The 20265-nt window shown below is 32.5% G+C and overlaps 2 protein-coding genes across 3 annotated transcripts; both read right to left on the bottom strand.

Moving 5' to 3' along the window:
* Window positions 1–242: 242 nt before the first annotated feature.
* On the bottom strand, window positions 243–7952 carry LOC114418781 (probable serine/threonine-protein kinase cdc7). Its single transcript, XM_028384284.1, has 15 exons — window positions 7513–7952; window positions 7346–7404; window positions 4871–5809; window positions 4663–4723; window positions 4512–4574; window positions 4155–4218; window positions 3971–4064; window positions 3531–3614; window positions 3348–3437; window positions 3236–3263; window positions 2464–2973; window positions 2329–2387; window positions 1379–1488; window positions 1207–1294; window positions 243–771 (listed from the first exon to the last, which is right to left on the bottom strand). Exons 1-15 carry the CDS (start codon window positions 7937–7939, stop codon window positions 496–498), a joined length of 2952 nt encoding a protein of 983 aa, XP_028240085.1. The 5' UTR covers window positions 7940–7952; the 3' UTR covers window positions 243–495.
* Window positions 7953–14281: 6329 nt separating this feature from the next.
* LOC114418780 (protein mago nashi homolog) lies at window positions 14282–18687 on the bottom strand. Of its 2 annotated transcripts, none has more exons than XM_028384282.1 (4): window positions 18601–18687; window positions 18236–18488; window positions 17856–18032; window positions 14282–14583 (listed from the first exon to the last, which is right to left on the bottom strand). In XM_028384282.1, the coding sequence occupies exons 2-4, from the start codon at window positions 18452–18454 to the stop codon at window positions 14524–14526; spliced, it is 456 nt and encodes a 151-aa protein (XP_028240083.1). In that variant the 5' UTR covers window positions 18455–18488; window positions 18601–18687; the 3' UTR covers window positions 14282–14523. The 2 variants fall into 2 exon arrangements, with proteins under 2 accessions (XP_028240083.1, XP_028240084.1); XM_028384283.1 differs by having other exon boundaries at window positions 18236–18481; window positions 18601–18665.
* Window positions 18688–20265: the final 1578 nt, after the last annotated feature.

Raw genomic sequence — 20265 nt, 5'->3', positions numbered from 1 at the left:
ACATTCTCAACAAATAGATCAGATACGATTAAAAATTTAAAACAAGCTTAATAATATTTTAGTATGCCGTATTTAGTAAACATTATTATCATTCATCGACTTTTATTACTTTGATCCAAAACTTCCTTATTTAGGAAAGTTGACTTTTTGAAACAATTGCTAGGATTGAGCTTTAATTCTTTAAATAAGATGAAAGATTATAAGTTTGAACAAACATAAAAATCAGTTTGAACCTACAAAAATAAATGAGAAAAACTCTTCACAGAAACAAAATAATAAATACAAAAATATGTTAAAAGTTCTAAATTTAAGGAGCTTACACAACTTACAAGTTACTCTGCTAGGTTTCTCTGATATAGTCATATATACAGCCATCAATAACAGGTAAGGAAACCCTCTTATGGGTTAACCACCATCACCTCAAAAAAATACACAGTAACAACTACTCATGCGATCAGTTGCTACCAAAAATACATGCACATAATGAAACTGATGTCAGATTGCTCTGGAAGCTGCAGTGTCATCCGACCCAAGAGCTCGATGACGATGAATCATCCTTTTCTTCCTCAGGGACTCATTAACTGAGTCAAAGAATTCATGTCTTAGAACATCTTCAGCACTGAGCCTATTTCTTGGGTTAACTGTTAGACACTTGTCTATCAAATCAAATAACGATTTGGGGATCTGCTCAAGAAACTCAGGTCTCTTTGTGTGAACCTTGCACCAGCCTTCTAAATCCCATGACTGTAAGTATCGGTCATTAAGTAACTCCTGCAATTCAATGAATATTAACTAAGGTGATTAGTAGACAATCATCATTAATCATTTTGCTTCATTTACCATAGTAAAAAATAAGAGCTTTTCTTTGTAGTAACCTGAGTTGAGTTCAGAGCTATTGAATCACAATTTCAACAGTTGATTGCAAATGTAAAATCCAAAGTAAATTTTGTGCAAGCAACCATCATCTTTAAACATTATCATAGAATTAATTTACGGACAATTTATTTACTAGTAAACACTATACAACTGGACTTATGAAGTTTAACCAATAATCTCTAACGAGACAAAGATAAAAGAATATTCCATTTATAAATATATTTTTGCATGAAACTTAATAGAATAATAAACATTTTAATTAATTCAAAGATTATTTCAGTTTTTTTCTCAATATTAAGTGTTTTCAAAATAAGGAATAAAAGAAATTACCACAGGAAAAGATAATTCACGGTCATGTAGCTTAGCCACTTCCCAAAACTCTTCACTGCCCCGCAATTTAACAATTTCTTTTATATTCCTGCAACAAAACTCTGTCAGCATGGACAGACAAACGACGAAACAAATAACATCATCACAAATGAATTTTGCGGGTGATTTTTACTGTTCTGGGTCGCCAGTGAAAGGAGTCTTCCCGATCACCAAGTAGAGTAGAGTGACTCCAGCTGACCAAATATCAATCTTATGTCCCTGATGCTGAGACCTTAACAAAACCTGAAGAAAAGGTAGAACCTTGAATTGAAACTACTGAAAAACAAGCCATTAATTAATTATTGGACAGTGAAATAGCATCTCTAGGTAACAAACTTAAAATGTCCTATTTTTGAAGGTGTGTCTTCCAGTGCAGTGACAAACCTTAATACGGTATAGAGCACAAATTTAGCTTTAATAATGAAGCTTTTACAGCTTGAATGTGTTATGTAAACTTAGAATCGAATATCAGATCTTACATTGTTTATTTCCTCTCTTTCCCTGCCCAAAGGAAGTTTTGTTTAAACTCTGAAAAAGTAAAAGAGACCAATAGCCTACAATTAAATCATTCAAATCATGGACATCTCAGTAGGCCATACAGACCGTGTTTGGCAGGAAAGGGTATTCCTTCAAAGTAACATTCTCATAATTAAGTTTCTTTAGTCAGCAGGAGACCACAATTTGTACCACAAATGAAACAACGATAAATACGGGATACTGAAACCTATACTGCAGCCGGGAAACTAGCTAATTGTAAGCTGTTGATACTTATGCTAAACTCAGATTACTATTCTAATAAATTGTACATAGGTTAAAGGAAATAACCCTGGTATCCCAAAGTCTGCATAGTGATTTCTTTTAGGTTTAGGGGAGGCAAATGATTCACTTTTAACTTCCATAGCAGTATAAAATTGTCATTCCGGGTGCTAACATGTTTCTTATTTTCTCTTTTTCAACAAGCATCTAAAAATGACACTCTGTCAACATTCATTATAGACAATATCTCTACTTGGATCAGCATAAAATTGAGCCTTTAATTGGGTCAAAAAATGCAAGTGGATAGAAGTGACAGCAAGATCTTACCTCCGGAGCACGAAATCCTTTGGTTCCAACACATGAACCTTCTTTTTTCTTTCCATCACCTGGAAAACACACCAAGAGATAATAAGTTAAAGGTAGCAATAACACTCCTCAGAACTTATGAAATTTGAGCCATACCTTTGCTTCTCAATAATCCCCCACCAACAGTAGATGAATGCAAAGGCATCGGGGTAATATAAAAAATGTTGTCATCTGCCTTGCTTGAGGGAGCAGTAACCCTTTTCCTTTGAGAAGAAGGACCTATTGTTGAACTGTTTGCACATTTCATAGTATTCACAAGGCTGATAAGCTCCTTTCTTCCATGGGAAGGTAAAGGTTCCCTGAGCCTTTCTGCAGAAGCAGTCCTAGTGCTAGCATCTTTGGCAGAAGTTATACCAGAGCCATCTGTTCCTTGTGCTCTAAGAAAACTCCCACCAGCCTTATCAGGACAATTTTTCAGATGAACAGTATAAGCCTTTTCCTTTGCATTCCTATTAAGTTCAGAATAATTCTTATAATCTGCCAAAGCCCTTTTATTGGATGGTAAAGACTTGCTGCCTCCAAGGTTCTTGTCTCGGACCAAAGGGGCAGAACCAGAAGAGAAAGAAATAACATTGGATGATGCATCAAGGCTTGGTTTTGATTTACCTAGCAGATGCGCAATTGACCAAACTAATTAAGCAGATTATATCATGAAGATCGTTGACAGTAAAACTTAACTAACTAATATTTGAAAGAAATAAACATAAGAGTATGTTGTCTTCAATCTTGAAATTAGTTATCCAAGTTACCAAAGAGGCACCAAGTCATATTTTATGAAAATTACAAGTGTCATAAGAAAACCAAATATTCAGCCAGTTATTCTATTTCTCAAAAGAACAAGCAACTGATAAGTGAAAAGAAATCTTACTTCCAACGTTGTGCTTCTGCTTTAAATCCTAGAAAGAAAATATCAAAATTCATCAGTATTTATATCAAAAGAATCACAGTTAACTCTTGATAAGAAAGTTGAGCAATCTAACCATGGCAAGGTTAAAATCAATAAGATAGCCTTTGCTTAACTTTCGAGAGTAAAGGAAGTTTCCAGGTTTAACGTCTCTGTGAACAACTCCCTACAATAGAATTCAAATTACTCAAAACAATTGTACTTGCTGTCTTTTTAGTCAAAGTCACATGAGACTTTGATCATGCATGGGGGAAAATACCTCTTTGTGTAAGCAATAAAGCGCCCTGAACATGCAATACCCGTACCATTGAAGCTGAACTATATCAATTTCTTTTTTCAAAACCTACAAATTGAGAAGGGAAAATTATCTCCATTAAACATGAATGTAGAGCAGGTTAGAGTATTATCATGAGCCAAATTGAATTAAAATAAGAAACGTTGAAAAAGAAATCAGTTTCTTGCATATCTTTTCCATAACCTAAAGATCAAGAAGTAAAATTAGCTCTATTAAAGAGGAATTTCAGAGAATGTTAGGGTTCTTCTCAAGAGCTAACCAGTTTAACGTTGGGAAAGGCTAAAAAGGGAATTCATCTCCTGAATTTGATTCGTTGATTAAATTATAAAAAAATCTATGTAGAAACGGAAACATTTTTTTTTCTAACGAAGAAAATATAAATTATAGACAGCTTCAGCAATTACCTCAGGTCTATCATGGTCAACATGTTCTAAAACAAAGCAATCGCTATTTCCATTTTTTAAAGAGCCCTCGTACCTTATTATATAGTTTTTACCACTGAAACATAAGAAAAAATATTAACAAATAACAGAATGCATTGCAGCTTAAATATTACAAATATTGTACTATTATGTCTTATATACTTACCCAAAACGCTCGAGCATATTCCTTTCATTATTTACATGGTTTTTATGAGCATTACTATGAGGACCTGTAAAATCACATGTATATATTGGAGCATCAATATCAATTTCTTCAAAGCCATTACGCCAATCATATATTAAATTAGTTTTAGTAATATCAAAATGATTACATACAAAGAATTGCTTCCAGTTTCTATTATAAGTGGGAAAGTGAACACAAGAAGAACTGAATTTTTTAAGACAAATAAGTAGCTTCACTTTCTAGTTTTGCGCAAATAATGGACACTAACTATTTTCCTTTTCTTAATCATAACATTAAACGCACAGCACAGAATAAATATAAAAGATAGGTGTCATTTACATTTTATTGCAACCCGTTTTCCATCAGTAGTTCTTTGAGCACGGTAAACGGTGCCATAACCACCTAAATGAAAAAAATAAGAAATGTCACTGCAATTTAAATATTTTTTTCATCAATAAGGAAGTTGAGGAGAAAGAAAGATTTCAAATACCTGAACCTTCTTCTTCCTCTATTGTAAAAGCTTCAAATGATGGATATGCTCTTTTCTCCACCTGATTCAACAAAATAACCAAAATGGATAAAGTGAACATATAAGTTATGGCTCTTAATCAAACAGTTAAAATGATCCTAAAAACATCTTCTCAAGCATGACTTTAAAAGCACAGGCTATTTTGAACTACAGCGTGTAAGCTGCTCACCTTAGTAGTAGTGGCAATAATTCCTGCCATGTTCTCATTACGATTTTGCTTCCTCGCTGTAAGTTTCTGATCATTTCTACATTGATCAACATTTTTTGGAACATTACCAAATTTATTACTGGCTAGTGACTCTTTGAGAATTTGTGACTTAGGGTGGAGATCATTCTTCTGTCCTCCCTTTAATATGCTAGAAGATTTCAAAAGCCGCTTTGGTATTGAAGAGGAATTTGCTATTTTATTTGTAGACTTAGTGCCTGTGTTTCTCTCACTCTCCTTTTCCAAATTCATTGCATGGACACGGTTCTTTTGTTCCAAACCATTAGTCAATTCTTCTCTACATAGTGCAGCATTGACCCTCTGAGCAACATCTTCCTTGTCTCTATTTGTGACAGAATCAATCAGCCCTTTCTGTGAACCACTTTCCACCTCATCATCTTCATTAGGTTCTCTCGGTTGATCTTTGCAAGTATTACTTTTACCAATACCATCTTCATCCACATGACGAATACTGTTTTGTTCGGCATAGTCATGCATAAATGTGCCAAAAGAATCCATTTTCTTCCCAAATCCAAGGCTGTTAACAATTCCGTCTTTGCATAATGAGGGATCCAAGAGAGCACGGTCAACAAAGAGATTACAGTCCATGAATCTATTTCTATCCACTAGCTTCAGACAGTTCAAGTAACTTGCTTTGATAATTGATTTTTTTTTTGTCAGTGCTTTGATAATAGATTCAGAAACCTCTCCATTAGACATGGTTGTCCTGGCATCATTATTGGCTTCCCGATGTTCAAAATTTGGCATTGGACAACCTGAACACTCTTCATTTTTATCAATACGCAAGGGGAATACAAAACTCCTGCTACCTATATTCTGTGATTCAAATTTTATTACAGGGAAATTTCTTCTCATCAGAGTCTCTGTGGTATCAGCAAAACTCTGCACGCCAAAGAAAAACCCCAAAGCTTAGCACCATATTCAGCACGAAATACAATGATTGCTAAATAAAAGTTATATATCACTCTATAAGGTTGATAAAAGATGCATTTGTTTAAGCTTTGAAAAAACAAAAGCGCTTTATAATGTAGCTTTTTTTCATACGTTGCTTATTATAACTTACGAGACAAGGACTAAAACTAACATGTTATTTTTTAGTTTTTTTCTTGACATACATATAATAAACTTATCTAATTATTACAGAATTTAATCAGATTTTTAATTGATTTTTTTTCTTAACAGAAACTCAAATGAAAGGCAACCAAACTATACACTCAGAAATGATATTTACTACTTATTTTAATAATAAACAGCCGAGTAAATTTGATTTTATTTCTATAGCTCTCTATTCCACCTGACTCTAATGCACCCTAAATGCAAGAAAATGCAAATCATTCTCAATGTAGTGAGTGCCACTGTCAAATATCACAGCTACACACACTAAATAATCAAGTTCATTAACAACGTGCGATTAACCATCATTGTGATTCACTATACATTAAATTATTTTATCATCCAAACAATGTGCTCATACATGCCTTAAGATGAAAGGAAAGGCAACCAATTTTTTTGTGACAGAAAGGCAACCAAATTATACCCTCAGATATTGACATTTACGAATAATGATCATAATCACTCCAATCTAAACGGTTATATTTATATTTCTTTCACTTCAATATATGATAACGTACCCTAAATGCAAAAAAAAATGAAATTCATGCATAACCAAGCTACTGTCGCCGTCACATACAAAGGCACACACACCAGCCAATCAAAAGTATGATTCAGTGTTCATATAACCATCAACAAACCAAAAAAAACGTGTGTTTAAATTCATGTTGTATTATTTAAAATAAAGTTAAAATACCAGCTAACGTGATTATAAGTAAATATTCACATGTTTGATTCCATATCGAAGAATCGATTCAAGGTTTAAAATTGATTTTTGAGTCTAAACAATTTTAGGTAGCTTTTGTATTGGATGAAAAAATATTCTAGTTTTACTACTAACTTATAGAATAAACATCCCAACATAATCACTTCAAAAATCAATTTTAACTAAAGTTAATTTTCCAAACACTCACTTAAACACATAATCATTATCACTCCAAATGCATCCTAAATGCAAAAAAATGAAATTCATGCATAATCAAGCTACCGTAACATATCACAGGCACACACTGTAGTCAAACAAAACTACGATTCCAAGTGCATATAACCACCAACAAGAAAAAAATTAGTGTGGTTATATTCACATTGGATCCAATATTGATTTTTTAGTTGAATGAACTTTAAGTAGCTTTTGTATGGATAAAAAAATTATACACTAACTCACTTTCAGAATAAAAAAAATCAAATACAATCCATGTGACTTCAAAACTAATTTTAACCAAAATCACTTTCATCAAAAATCAATTTTGCAAAGCTCTCTCAAACACACAAAATAAAATAGAAAATAAGAAAGGAATAAATGAATACCTGGAACGAAAATTCTCGAAGTCCATCACGAATCGCCAACTTCTTGTGCTCCCTTCCATCTGGTTTCACCAAAATCTCAATCAAATCAAATCAACCACGGAAATTTTAAAAATAAAAAGAAAATCGGAATTAAAATTTAAGAAGAGAAAAAGGAAAGAGAAGTGAACCTTCGCCGTAATCGAAAAGCGATTTGCGTTTCCTGAAACGGTACGTTTGTGGCTGCGGCGGCGAGAAGTGGAGGGAGAAGAAGCTTCCGAGGGCGAAGACGGTGCCGACGGAGGGCGTGACCAGTCCGTTGTCGGTGACGGAGATCGGCGAGCCGGGGAGAGTGCCGACGTGGCAGACGAAGTTCGGCGAGGCAGCGAACAAACGACACTGCGCGGCGAGGCGTTGCGGGTAAACGGCGTGGCCAATTCGGAGGAGGAGCGCGAGGAGGTGCCACGATTTCTCTTCGAGGTCAACGTTTGGTTCGAATTCGGACTCCGCCATGGATGGAGATTCGGATCTGAAGTGTGTGTGTTTGCGAATCTGCGATGAGACCAGGTTTAGAGAGACACAGAGACAGAGAGAGCAAATGGAGCGGGAACTGGACATGAAAAAAAGACTGAAGAGTGTTTTGCGTTTTGGAGGGTTTTGAGTTTTGGGTGAATTTTCCCGCTTCTTTTTTGGATAGAATACTGTGAAGTGTGGGAAATGCAGCGCACCTGTAATGCGTAATCTTGACCGTTAGGTATATAATAATAATAAGATGATTAACGAGCTAGATGTTCTACCGGCTACGGTCCACATTTTAAATTTACAAGTTAGCTTTTTTTCCCCAATTGATCCTCCGATTTTCATTTTTGGTACAAGAGTATTTGGTTTAAAATTAGATTGAACGAATATAATATATATATTCTCATATATGTTTTGTAAGAAATAAAAATTCAGAATTTTTTATTCAACCATTATTTTGGAGTCTTCAAACTGTAAACTGAATCCACACTTGATACATTAGTGGTGAAGGAAAAAAAGTTAGAGGGATGGAAATAGGATAGAAAAAAATGGAAAAGAGATAAATAGATATGAAATGCGATAGAATTTCAAGTTGTTTAGTTTAGGAGAATTTGAAATATTTTGGGGTTGTTATGTTAGAATAAAAGTAATGAGAAAATTATAGATTAGAAATAAAAATAGTTTTACTCTGTATAATGTGTAACATGTGCCATGTAAGTTACTGGGGAAAAAATGATACAATTGATTATAGAAAAAAAAATGATTATCAATTTGGCACTCTAGTAAGGAGAAGTATATAATCCATTGCCAGAGACAACTTCAACAAATGATACAATCATATGCTTGCAATTTTTCTTTTTTAAATCATATATATATATATATATATATATATAAAATAAGATTTGATTTTTTCTTGGAGAATTCACATGACACCCACATCCTCATACTTATTTCCTTCAAAAATATTAAATAGCACCATTTAATTCAATCAATTTATTTTAATAAATTTTATTTCATTAATTGATCATGATAAAGTAAGACATTTTTTATATTTGAAAATAATTATAATTTTAACGATATAAGAGATTTAAAATTAAAAAATAATTTAAGAGACTAAATTGATTCATTACATTTTAAATTTATTCTAAATATTTTATATTATATGATATTTAATTTATTTGATGTATTATAGATATGGTAATTTTTATTATTTATCATGATTTTCTATAATTTTACACGTATAATTAATTCATGGATTATAATTTTTTTGGTGAGGTACAATTTTTTTGTGACATTTTACATATTTCCATAAAAATTCTATTATTTATCAATATTTATTAATTATTCTATTAATATTTAATGTAAAAAAATTATATATTATTATTTAAAATTTTGATACATTTATCGAACACCTGTATATAATTATTCACATATACAAAAATTTCTAATTTGATACATTTTTCAAACACAGATATATAATTTTTTTCAAGCATACGTATATATATATTATTTATCAATATTTAATATGATTATTTTATTAGTATTTAATGTAATAAATTTTTATATTATTATTTAAAAATTTTGATAGATTTCTTTCTAAACACATGTATATATTTATTCCCTATATAAAATTTTCTAATTTGATATATTTTTTCTTCAGATTTATTTCTAAATTTTAAAAACTTTAACTTAAGTATTCTAATTAATATATTATTATTTAAAAAATAAATAAACATTGATTTTAACCAATTTACAAATTATTAGTTATATTATTAATACTTAAATTAAATAAAATAAATAAATTAAATCACATCATACCTATAATATATCCAAATAATTCTATTAATTTTTATCACTCTTTCTAATAATTTGGTCTTACTTTTTTATAATATTTTTGCACATATAATAACTTTAATATATTTAATTTATTTATTTATTTTAAAAATCTATTATAAAAGAATATTTTGTCACAGGAACAAATGTCACTAGATACTTTTTTATATGAAGATTAACATCAACATAATAATTTATACCTGTAACACAACTACTAAAAAAATTAAAAATAAAATGAATTAAATCAATTTTTCTAAAAGAAAGTAAAAAATAAATATACAAGATATCATCAAAGTGAAGGAAATTCTAACAAGGATAACATTTTCAATAATAACAATTTTCTAGAACATGTGTGCATATAAAGATATATTTAAGTATTTATTTACATATCTATTAACATACATGTATTAAAATTTAAACTAAATAATTAAAAATTTAAAATAATATAAAAAATTACTCTTATAAATTATAAAATGTGAATTTAATACTCGAGTAAGACACGTGACACTAAGCTAGATTTATTAATAACAATATAACGGTAAGCACAACTTCAATAATAATTTTTAAAACAATATGAGAATATCACATTAAAAAATACACAAGTAAAAACCGAAAGCAACTAAAAAATAATTTAAAGTTTGGACCTAAACGAGGCATAACACATGCTAAAATTGTAAATTTGGTCCTCCTATTTGTCTCAAAATTTAATTTTGGTCCCCCTATTATTTAATTCACGAATTTAATCTCTTAGTTTTTTACAATTTCGTTATTTCAATCCTCAATCCTAAAATTGGGCGTTGACGATCACTTGCCAAAACATTTGTTGGATCAAGTGGCCTCAGAATAATTAAGAAAGGGAGGTTGAATTAATTATTCCTAAACCTTTACCAATTAAAAAATTACTCTTCTAAGGCTTTTACTAAATTGTTAAGAGAATGAGGAGTAGAAGAGAAACTTAACAGAAAGTAAAAGCGGAAATTAAATGCACAGCGGAAAGTAAAAGAGTAGGGAAGAAGAAAACAAACACACAAAGAGTTTTTATACTGGTTCGGCAACAACCCGTGCCTACATCCAGTCCCCAAGCGACCTGCGGTCCTTGAGATTTCTTTCAACCTTGTAAAAATCCTTTTACAAGCAAAGATTCACAAGGGATATACCCTCCCTTGTTCTCTTTGAACCTAGTGGATGTACCCTCCACTATAACTGATCCACAAGAGATGTACCCTCTCTTGTTCTCAGTCAAACCCAAGTAGATGTATCATCTACTTGTACCACAAAGGATGTACCCTCCAATGTGTTAAGACAAAGATCTCAGGCTGTTAAACCTTTGATGCTTTGTGAATGGGGATACAAAAGAATTCTCAAGCGGTTAGTCCTTTGAATACTTTTGTATTAGGGAATGGGAAGAATCAAAAGAATTCTCAGACTGTGTCATTTTGAATTCTTTGACAAGGGAGAAGGGAGACACAAAAGAATTCAGGCGGTTAGTCCTTCGTTCTTTTGAAAAAGGGAGAAGAGAGACACAAAAAGAATTCAGGCGGTTAGTCCTTGGCGAATTCTTTTTGGCAAAGGGAGAAGAGAATGAAAAAGATGAATAACACAAGTTTTCAAGGTTTGGAAAACCATAAAACTTCAGAAAGCTTTTGGTACAAAGAAGAAGAAGAAGTTCAAAGAGATTCAAGGCTTGTAAAGGATTGTAAGAGATTGATTGGATTGTTAGAAAGATTGAAAGAATGAATTGATTGAAAATGTAAAACAAAGTCTTGCTTTTATAGACTCTTCATGTCTGGTCAAGAAGACCATTTAGAAGAGTTATAACTTTTAGAAAAACTTAAAACCAATTTGAAAAAGTCAAAACCTTTTTGAAGAGTTACATCTTTTGATTTATTCAGAAACAGTCACTGGTAATCGATTACCAAATAAGTGTAATCGATTACACAAAGCTTTTATGTGAAAGGATGTGACTCTTCACATTTGAATTTGAATTTCAACGTTCAAAGGCACTGGTAATCGATTACCAAAACATTGTAATCGATTACAACTTTTTGAAATTAATTGGAACGTTGTAAATTCAATTTGAAAACTTTTTCAAAACAACTTTACTACTGGTAATCGATTACAACAATCTGGTAATCGATTACCAGAGAGTAAAAACTCTTTGCTAAACATGTTTTGAGAAAAATCATGTGCTATTCAATTTTTGAGAAAAACTTTTCATACTTATCTTGATTGAACCTTCTCTTGATTCTTGAATCTTGAGTCTTGAATCTTGATCTTGATTCTTGAGATCTTGAACCTTGAATCTTGATTCTTGAGATCTTGAACCTTGAATTGTTCTTGATTTACCTGGGTTGTTCTTTGATTGATCTTTGAGCTTTTTGTCATCACCTTTGTCATCATCTTTTGTTTTCATCATTGTTATCATCAAAATACCTTTGAATCACATTTGATTCACCATGAAGCTTTGCTTCTACAACATTGACCGTCACATGTCGCAATTTTATTGGACCTTAATTTCATGCATCTAATTAACGTCAACCTACAATGAAATTATGACACATGACGAACAATATCTAATAAAAGCGCGACACGTGACGGTCAAGGTAAGCAATTAATAGTCAACAACTAATTTCAGGTTGGAGACTGAAATAACGGAATTGTAAAAAATTGGTGAACTAAATTTGTAAATTAAATTATAGCGGGACCAAAATCGAATTCTAAAACAAATGAAGGGACTAAAATTGTAATTTTGGCAAAGAGTTTCACAAACAACTACAAAATAGTCTAATATTAGATTTTTTTTTTCAAATTTGGAGTTGCTCCTCAGATTAATTCCAATTTTCACCATATTTTTTTATATTTTTTATTCAAAAATTAGTTAAATTTTATAACTTCTATATAATCAAATTAATAGGACAAGTTTTATGTCTAAAATCACTTTAAAATTGGTTCAAAATCATATGCTAAAATCGAAAATAATAACTATTTTAGAAGAACAACATTAACTTGAATTTGAAAGTTAAAGAACTACGAAGAATTATTGGCATAAGTTATTCGACGCTTTGGTTCCTTAACCAAAATTTAAGGTTTGATCTCGAGCTTGGACATGTAGTGACAATCAAAGGGTATTATTCCAAAGAAAAAAGTTAAAGAACTAAATTATTTTTTTTTAAAAATAAAAACAAACAAATATTAGAAAAAATGAATGAGCAAGAATATATTTTAACCTAAGTCATAATTAAGATTTGGGAGAACACAAAATATTTCCTCATTCAACAAATCAGAGCAACATTTTACCACACATGGTCTCTTTTTAAAAATAATTAATTAAGAAACAAATCAATATTGATTCGATTTAATAAAAAAATGATGATACCTATTCGAATATAAAAAGACATGTGGCTTTATAAAATGGAAAAATATGGTGTAATAAAGAATGAAAGTCTTAAAGTTAAAGTTAAAATTATAGAGGCAGATTTTTTTGTTTGAGTTGTGTCGTGAACCGGTGGGATTTTTACATCAAAAAATAACTGGTGGGTTTTCTTTGTTTCGTTGAGTCTAAGTTGATTATGTTTGGAGAAGACGAAAAACTTACAGAACTTGGATAAAAACAAAAATCACGTGAAAAACTAGAAAAATATAATTTTTGTTTTAACCCTCTAAATCATAAAAAGAAAGAGATGTTAACTAATCCCAAATTCAACCGAAAAATAAATAAAATTTAATAAAAAAATTATCTAAAAAAAATTATGATTTTATGATATGATGTTAATTCCAGTCGCTAAAATTATTTAAGAAAAAAGGTTCTTCAAATCTTGTAATTAAGGAGGCCATTTTTTTAACTGGTGTGACTCATTTTAACACAACTTGAATATACATAATTACTAGAAATGATAAAAAGGATTATTATTGTTATAAATGATTTTTATAGTTTAATTTTAATACACTAGTGTAGATCAATTAGGAATCACTAATAATTTGATGTGATGTTTGCATTCATATTATAGTAACAACTATGATTGAGCCAGGAAGAAAGAACTATATTTGTTTATTGACAAATCGTTCGTTTATTGAATTGTGATCCTTTAACAAGGTATTTCCCAATGGCCAATGATCTACAAACTGAACTAGCCCAACCTCAAACTTGTTATCAGTTGTTTCTTCCACCGCCTCCTCATTATTCAATGCATCAAATAACGTTTCAAACTGTATAAACTTAGAGAAAGAATATAAAGAGGGGTTGTTTGTGATACCCTGCAATAGGGGTATTATTAATCAACTATAACTATCAAGCTACAATAATTTATACATTACTAACCAATATTTCCTAATAATTTATCTAATTAAATTAAACAAAAAAATGATACAATTAATTATTTATCCAGTTGAACCGACCATATCATTTGAGTGCAGCAAAATTCATTTCATAAGGAATATGATAGAGCTCCCCACCAGTGCAATGTTAAAATCTTATTCAAATAGAATTGTATAAATTGTGTAAATAAAATATTTTTCCATCTCAAAGAAATCCTGATAAAAGCTAGCATGTACATATCTCACACGGACAATAAGTAATTCCAAAATGCAACATTTAGGATGATCCAACCGTGAAAGCAAAGGAAAGAAAGAATAAGTAAGCCATGCATAAAAACCAATCCAATCAACACTTATAGTTCAAGGGCTATACCCTCAAATCTAAAATTCCAATTCATGTAACCACCAATACAGAACTAAATCATTTCACGATTACAAAGTCAATCTATCAGAAGCTGAACTCCATTAGCAAAAAGTGAGAGTTGCTAAACAAGTACATATTTCCCAGAGGATGAATGCATAATATTGCAAACACCCTAGATAGGCTTGATCTTGAAGTGAAGGGAAATCAAAGAGAAGACAAAGCACTTCAAATCCTGCAAACATTAATTATAAAAAGAATAAACCAAAGTTCACAAGAAGCAAATCTGGCATTCATCAAACTAATGGGCAGCTGCTAATATTCACCAGAGTTCCCTCCCCAAGACTTCAAGGATCACAGGATAAACAAAATAATAACAGCAATTTTCAAAACATTAGAACATTGTGAAGTACAGTCAGGAAAACACTAGAACAAAGAAATTTTCAAATATCAATTAAATTGACATTAGAATTTTGAAAATGTTACATTAACTGTATTGATGACTTTATTATGTCAAGGTATGATGATCTACATTAGAATCACTTTATTTTCAGTTTTCATTATTTTGAGTTATATACTATGCTAATTTTCATAAACCCTGCTCAAGGCAGATATCACTATTCAGTTTTTATTCTGATACCATTACTGTACTTAGAAAGTTTTTAGGTTGATGGGTTTCTAACATATATGCCAAGAAATTCTTCCATAGACTTATTGTGGTCCCAAAACTTCTAATTCTAACCTCTTACGTAAAGGTACTCTAGTTTCCCTACATGACTCTGACATCAACCAAAACTTCAATAAGGCTCTCTTTGATCCGGTAACAACTTCTTTGGATCCATAGGGCTGTCAACTGGTTTAAAATTCAATGTACCATTTTCTTCCAATACACATGAAGCTTCAAGAGATAGCAATACACCCCTAGGCTGAGCTACCTTAATACCAAGGAAATACTAGAGCTTACCATAGTCCTTAGTTTGAAAGTGATTTCTTTTATAAAAAAAAAGTGATTTTATGTCATGATCATTACGAATAAGGAATAAATTGTCCACATACATTTCCAAATTAATACATTAACCAGGTTACATGTTTTGATAAAAACTAATGATCAACTTTATTTCAACATTCCATGCCATGCACTCATGCCGAACTCCTAAACAAAAGCACTCAACTACCAAGCCAACCATGTCTTTCTAGAATAATTTCAGAACCTTCAAAACATGCTTCACTATGTGGAATAGGCTTTGTAGCTTGTTCACCAATAGTATTCAGTGTCTATATGGTTCAGTTCAAAAGCTAGCTTCTCTTAAGCAACAAGATCGTGAAATTACAGTTTTAACTCAGGCACAGCACAAATGACAGTATAAGAATTGAAAATGTTTTTGCAGGCTGATAACTATCAAGGTTTGTTAACAAAGCAGGGTAATCTGTACAGGGTACTAGTTTTGCTTGCAAGCACCCAGACTTTAAGCATGTCCATGACAAAAACGTGACACGCCAAGAAGTCCCTTAGTGGAAAATTTGATCACCTGCCTTCGTATAAAAGTTACTCCACCTAAAACTTTTGGCTTCAACCCAGACATATTTATTAGAATGTCAGCCATGGTGACCATCTCAAGGTCTCATGGTGAAGAGGGATGTTGTGGAAGCCAAGCTGCCAAGGAGGTCGAGAGTTGTGGGTTGTCCCCTGTCCCCAATGCTCTTATTGTAAGAAAATAGGCCATGCTCTGAAAATTGTTCATGTTGCCCAATATCAATCTACTCAAGAAAATGCCTAATCCTACAGTTGGCATATGATATTCTGGTAATAAACCAAGTACTTGGATATTTGATTTAGGTGCCTACAATTATGTAGCCAGTAATTAATTCCTTTTTACTCTTTGTTTTCTACACATGATCTTCCTCGTTCTATCACCATGGCTGATGTATTTTTCTTTCCTTTCAAGTCTCACAAAGATATTAGTTAGAGGATTGTTGAAACACAATAGTATAATTATACAGTATTTCTGTAAATGATTATACTATACTTGTTCCAAGGGAAATAAAAAGGGTTTTCTATCAACTGCAGGATCATGTCCAAATAGATGTCTCCAATCCATTGTAACAAGTCTACGAGACAGCTTTAAAATAACAGGTAATTAAAACAAACACCCCTCCAGGTTTGGAAGAACCACACTCCACTCCACTCCATTTCACCTAACAGTAAGTGTTAATCTAACCATAGTTTCAACCATGATAACCAATTTCTTCTTTATCCCTTAACTAAGATACAGTGATATTTTGGTTATCTCCCCCCCCCCCTCTCTATCTAATTTAAAAAAAACATAGTCGTTGCACAACAAACAGAGCATCATGGTTGTTTAGTTTGCCTTGCGTATTTCATTTGAGTACATATGCTATTGTCAGATAACTATTTCTCCCTTGTAGTTCACTTAATCGTGCTAAATTACAGTGAGGAAGAACTAACATGGCTCAACAATTTTAGTGTTCGAGACACTTAACTAAAAAGGTCATCCAAATACTAAAAAGTAAAACCCCCCACTGCTGCTTGCTTTGTGTGAGAAAATTGCATGAACACCGTTCCATGGCCAACAAATTATCTATCAAATTAAGCACGCACAACTGTACAAGGCATCATTTTGGTAACCACAACATTCAACATCTACCAATCACATGGAGGGAAAAATGCAGTCTACTGAGCTAAACCAACTCATGTATCAACAAGATATGCAACACATAGTTCCAACACATAAATTTCTAGAAAAACCATACCTCAGACAAGAACAATTTTACTAAGTAGGAGTATCAGATTAGACCAACTCCAAAGAGTCCAGACATCAGCACCAATACTCTAACACAATGAAGCTATATAGGAGTAACCATAACCACAAATAAGCATGGCCACCATAGAGAAATCTTGCTTTATAGCATTTATAGAAGGTTATCATCCCATTAAAAATAATTTATAGGTAGGTAAAGACCACCTAGGCCTCAATTTCCTAGTAAATAATGCTTTGTGATTTGGCATTGCAACATGAAGGCAAAAATATTCAATTAGGCGCAAGAACATTTTATATAGATAACAGGAATCATTCCCAACCATATCATATTATTTACAACATAAGAAGACAAATCTTTATTATTTTGCAGTCCATAAAATCAAGGTTAAGCACAAGCTCGAGGTTTTCGGGATCACCACAACCGCAGAACAATCACAGTTATGGCTGCCACTGCCAAGGTTTAAAAAACAGTACAGAACCATAATTCCGACCACAACAAAAAAAGGTTTTAGGGGTCTCTGCAACTGCCATTGTGACCACATTTGTGCACAATTTCCTGCAGTATCAAGGTTTGTGACTAAACCATGACCGCAATTTAAAACCTTGGCAGGTACATCAGCCACAATTTCCCACAACATCATGGATCACGACAAAACCACCACTGCAACTACAATTTAAAACCTTACATAAATCAATCAATCAAAAAGCTCAAAACCATGATTCTCACCTGAACAAGATAGTAAAAGATGCGAAGACCCTCTGGGTCAGCACTGCTCTGAACATCAACAAGAGACCCAATCTTTGAAGTCGTAAACGAAATGTGCTCGTTCCCCATAACAATCTCCAGCTCCTGCCGCCCCACCCGATCAGGTTCCGGCCAGTTGTTATCATCTTCCTTCATAATCTGAACGTCAAACAAACAAATAATTACTCAAGCCAACTAAATACAACGAACCAAACTAACAATTAACATTTGCTTCCCACTGACATTCTAACAAAACTAACAGCTAAAATTTGCCAATGAAAAAACAACAAACCAAAAGAAAACGACAGCTAAGACGCAAAATGATGACAAACAAGAGGGAGTTGTTAATAAATTAGGGTTACCTCGCTCTCGGAGATGATGCGACGGCACTCGCGGAGAACGGCGGGGGTGAGGTAAACCTCCTTGCGGATGATGGTGTCGTTTTTGTAGTTGGAGTTGTTGGCGTAGCGGAGCTTCCCGTCGGGGCGGAACTCGAACTCCAAGAACTCGTGACCGAACTTGCCCTTGTGCCCGACGTAGTATCGCAGGTAGAATTCGCCGTTCTCCTCTTCGCTCCCCATTGAAACGAAACGAAAAGAAACCCTCTTCTGTGCCCTTCAAGAACAGGGAAATTGTGAGAAAATTAAGATGGTTCGTGGCTGGAATAATGAAGAAGAAGAAGAAAAGATGAACGAAGAAAGAAATTGAAAACGAAAACGGAAAATACCTTTGTGTTGGCTTGGCTAGGTCACGCGGTGTAAGTTCAAATGAGTATTTAACGAACGTTTTTCTTTTCTTTTAAATGGAAGTATAGAAAAAATGTGTCTTCATATTTTCATTCTTAATATATATCTGTTTTTTTTTTTATTTTCTAACAAAAAAATCTGCACTTATTCCATCATATTTGAAAGTTTTATTTTAGATCCTAGCAAGTGATAACATATTTGTTAATTATTTTGAAAGATAATTTGAGCTATTTTCAAAATGCAAGTGTTTGTTTAGAAACCTCAACATTCATTTCGAAATTAAAGTTGCAACATAATCAATTAAAGTAAAATTCCCAAGTTGTTGTGAGTAGCATTGGGGGCAATGGGATTAGTTGTGCTAGATGTTGTAGTTTAATTTCTACAATCGAACAAATGTTGAAGAGTGGGTGGCAGGTTTGTCTCCAATTTCTTCATCAACAGACCGTCATTCAAATCCCTTAACGACATCTAAGACTAGATATGTCGCATCCAAGGCCAGATGTATCTTCATGAGGGATGCAAGGTGACGAGGGGGTTGCTAATGATGACATAAATCAAGACGTTGCGATGTAGTCTTGGGTGGTGGATGTTCTAAATCTGGGTTTCAAGATGAAAAGTCACGATTTTGGCATTAGACTAAACCTGGGTGGTGCCAACGGGGTGGTTCTACTCAACGCTGAAGACTAAACTTGGATGATGACAACGAGACAATTCTACTCAACGCCGGAGATAATGGTAAGGGAGAAGCCTTCGTAGATGAGGCTGGTTCCAAAGAGTGACAGTGTCATGATTTGATACAATATTAAAATATGACATTTAAGACTTCATTTAATATTTATCTAAGATTCGTTTTGCAGAGGCATTCTCCTGGGATTTGTTGAATCCTATGAAGCATAAATAAATTTCAAGTTGGAGTTGTCAAACGACAACAAAAGACGTGCTCTGTTGTGACAATCCTACTCTAACATAAAGCAAGTGGTTTTCTAATGTAATGATCAACACAAAAGCTAACTAAAGTGGTTTTCTAACGTAACGAAGGACGTGCATTTAATGACATCATTAAATGCTCCAACGACTATAAACTTCAGACACGAGATCAAGTGAAAAAAATCTATTTGTTTAGAGACAATAGACACTCTCGAAGATGAAGACTTATAAATACCAGAAGCTTTGAAGCCATCGGTCATGAACCTACACGCCAACATTCAATTTCATTTTGTAAAAAGCTCTATGTATATTCTTGTATAGTTTGAAAAAGCTCTCAAAACTCCTTGAACACTTTGAGAGAAAAGACTAAGTGTTTAGATTTCATATATGTCTGTAAGATGATTAAGATTTAGACAATGTGCAAACCAACTACAAAGGATAAGAATTGATATTATTATTATTTATGGCTTGCAGATATAAAAAGGATAGATTAAAAGAAAAAAAGACCAAGAAAATATCAAAAAGGAAGATTTTTAGCATGTTATCACTTATCTTTTCTTATCTTAATCTTTTATTTAAATCTTTATCTTATCTAATATATTTTTTTATCTGTTATTTTAAAAGAAAAGTTTAAAGTGAAAAAGAGAAAATCAAACCTAATATAATTGGGTAAGGGTCACACATATCAAACCTAATGTGGGTTGCGGGCAACCCGTACA

This window comes from Glycine soja, chromosome 7 (assembly GCF_004193775.1).
Source record: "Glycine soja cultivar W05 chromosome 7, ASM419377v2, whole genome shotgun sequence".
NCBI lineage: Eukaryota > Viridiplantae > Streptophyta > Magnoliopsida > Fabales > Fabaceae > Glycine > Glycine soja.
Note: the sequence above shows the minus strand (reverse complement) of the source record. Positions and strands in the feature narration are given on the sequence as shown.

What these genes read in the sequence shown, in the direction of transcription:
- LOC114418781 (XM_028384284.1), bottom strand. Translation starts at nt 7,939, where the DNA reads ATGTCCAGTTCCCGCTCCATTTGCTCTCTCTGTCTCTGTGTCTCTCTA. An exon ending in GCTTTTCGATTACGGCGAAG is followed by an intron (nt 7,405 to 7,512) that starts GTTCACTTCTCT and finishes TGGTGAAACCAG; the next exon opens with ATGGAAGGGAGCACAAGAAG. An exon ending in TTCGAGAATTTTCGTTCCAG is followed by an intron (nt 5,810 to 7,345) that starts GTATTCATTTAT and finishes TTTGGCGTGCAG; the next exon opens with AGTTTTGCTGATACCACAGA.
- LOC114418780 (XM_028384282.1), bottom strand. Translation starts at nt 18,454, where the DNA reads ATGGGGAGCGAAGAGGAGAACGGCGAATTCTACCTGCGATACTACGTC. An exon ending in GCATCATCTCCGAGAGCGAG is followed by an intron (nt 18,033 to 18,235) that starts GTAACCCTAATT and finishes TTTGACGTTCAG; the next exon opens with ATTATGAAGGAAGATGATAA. An exon ending in TCTTTTACTATCTTGTTCAG is followed by an intron (nt 14,584 to 17,855) that starts GTGAGAATCATG and finishes TAATGTTTGCAG; the next exon opens with GATTTGAAGTGCTTTGTCTT.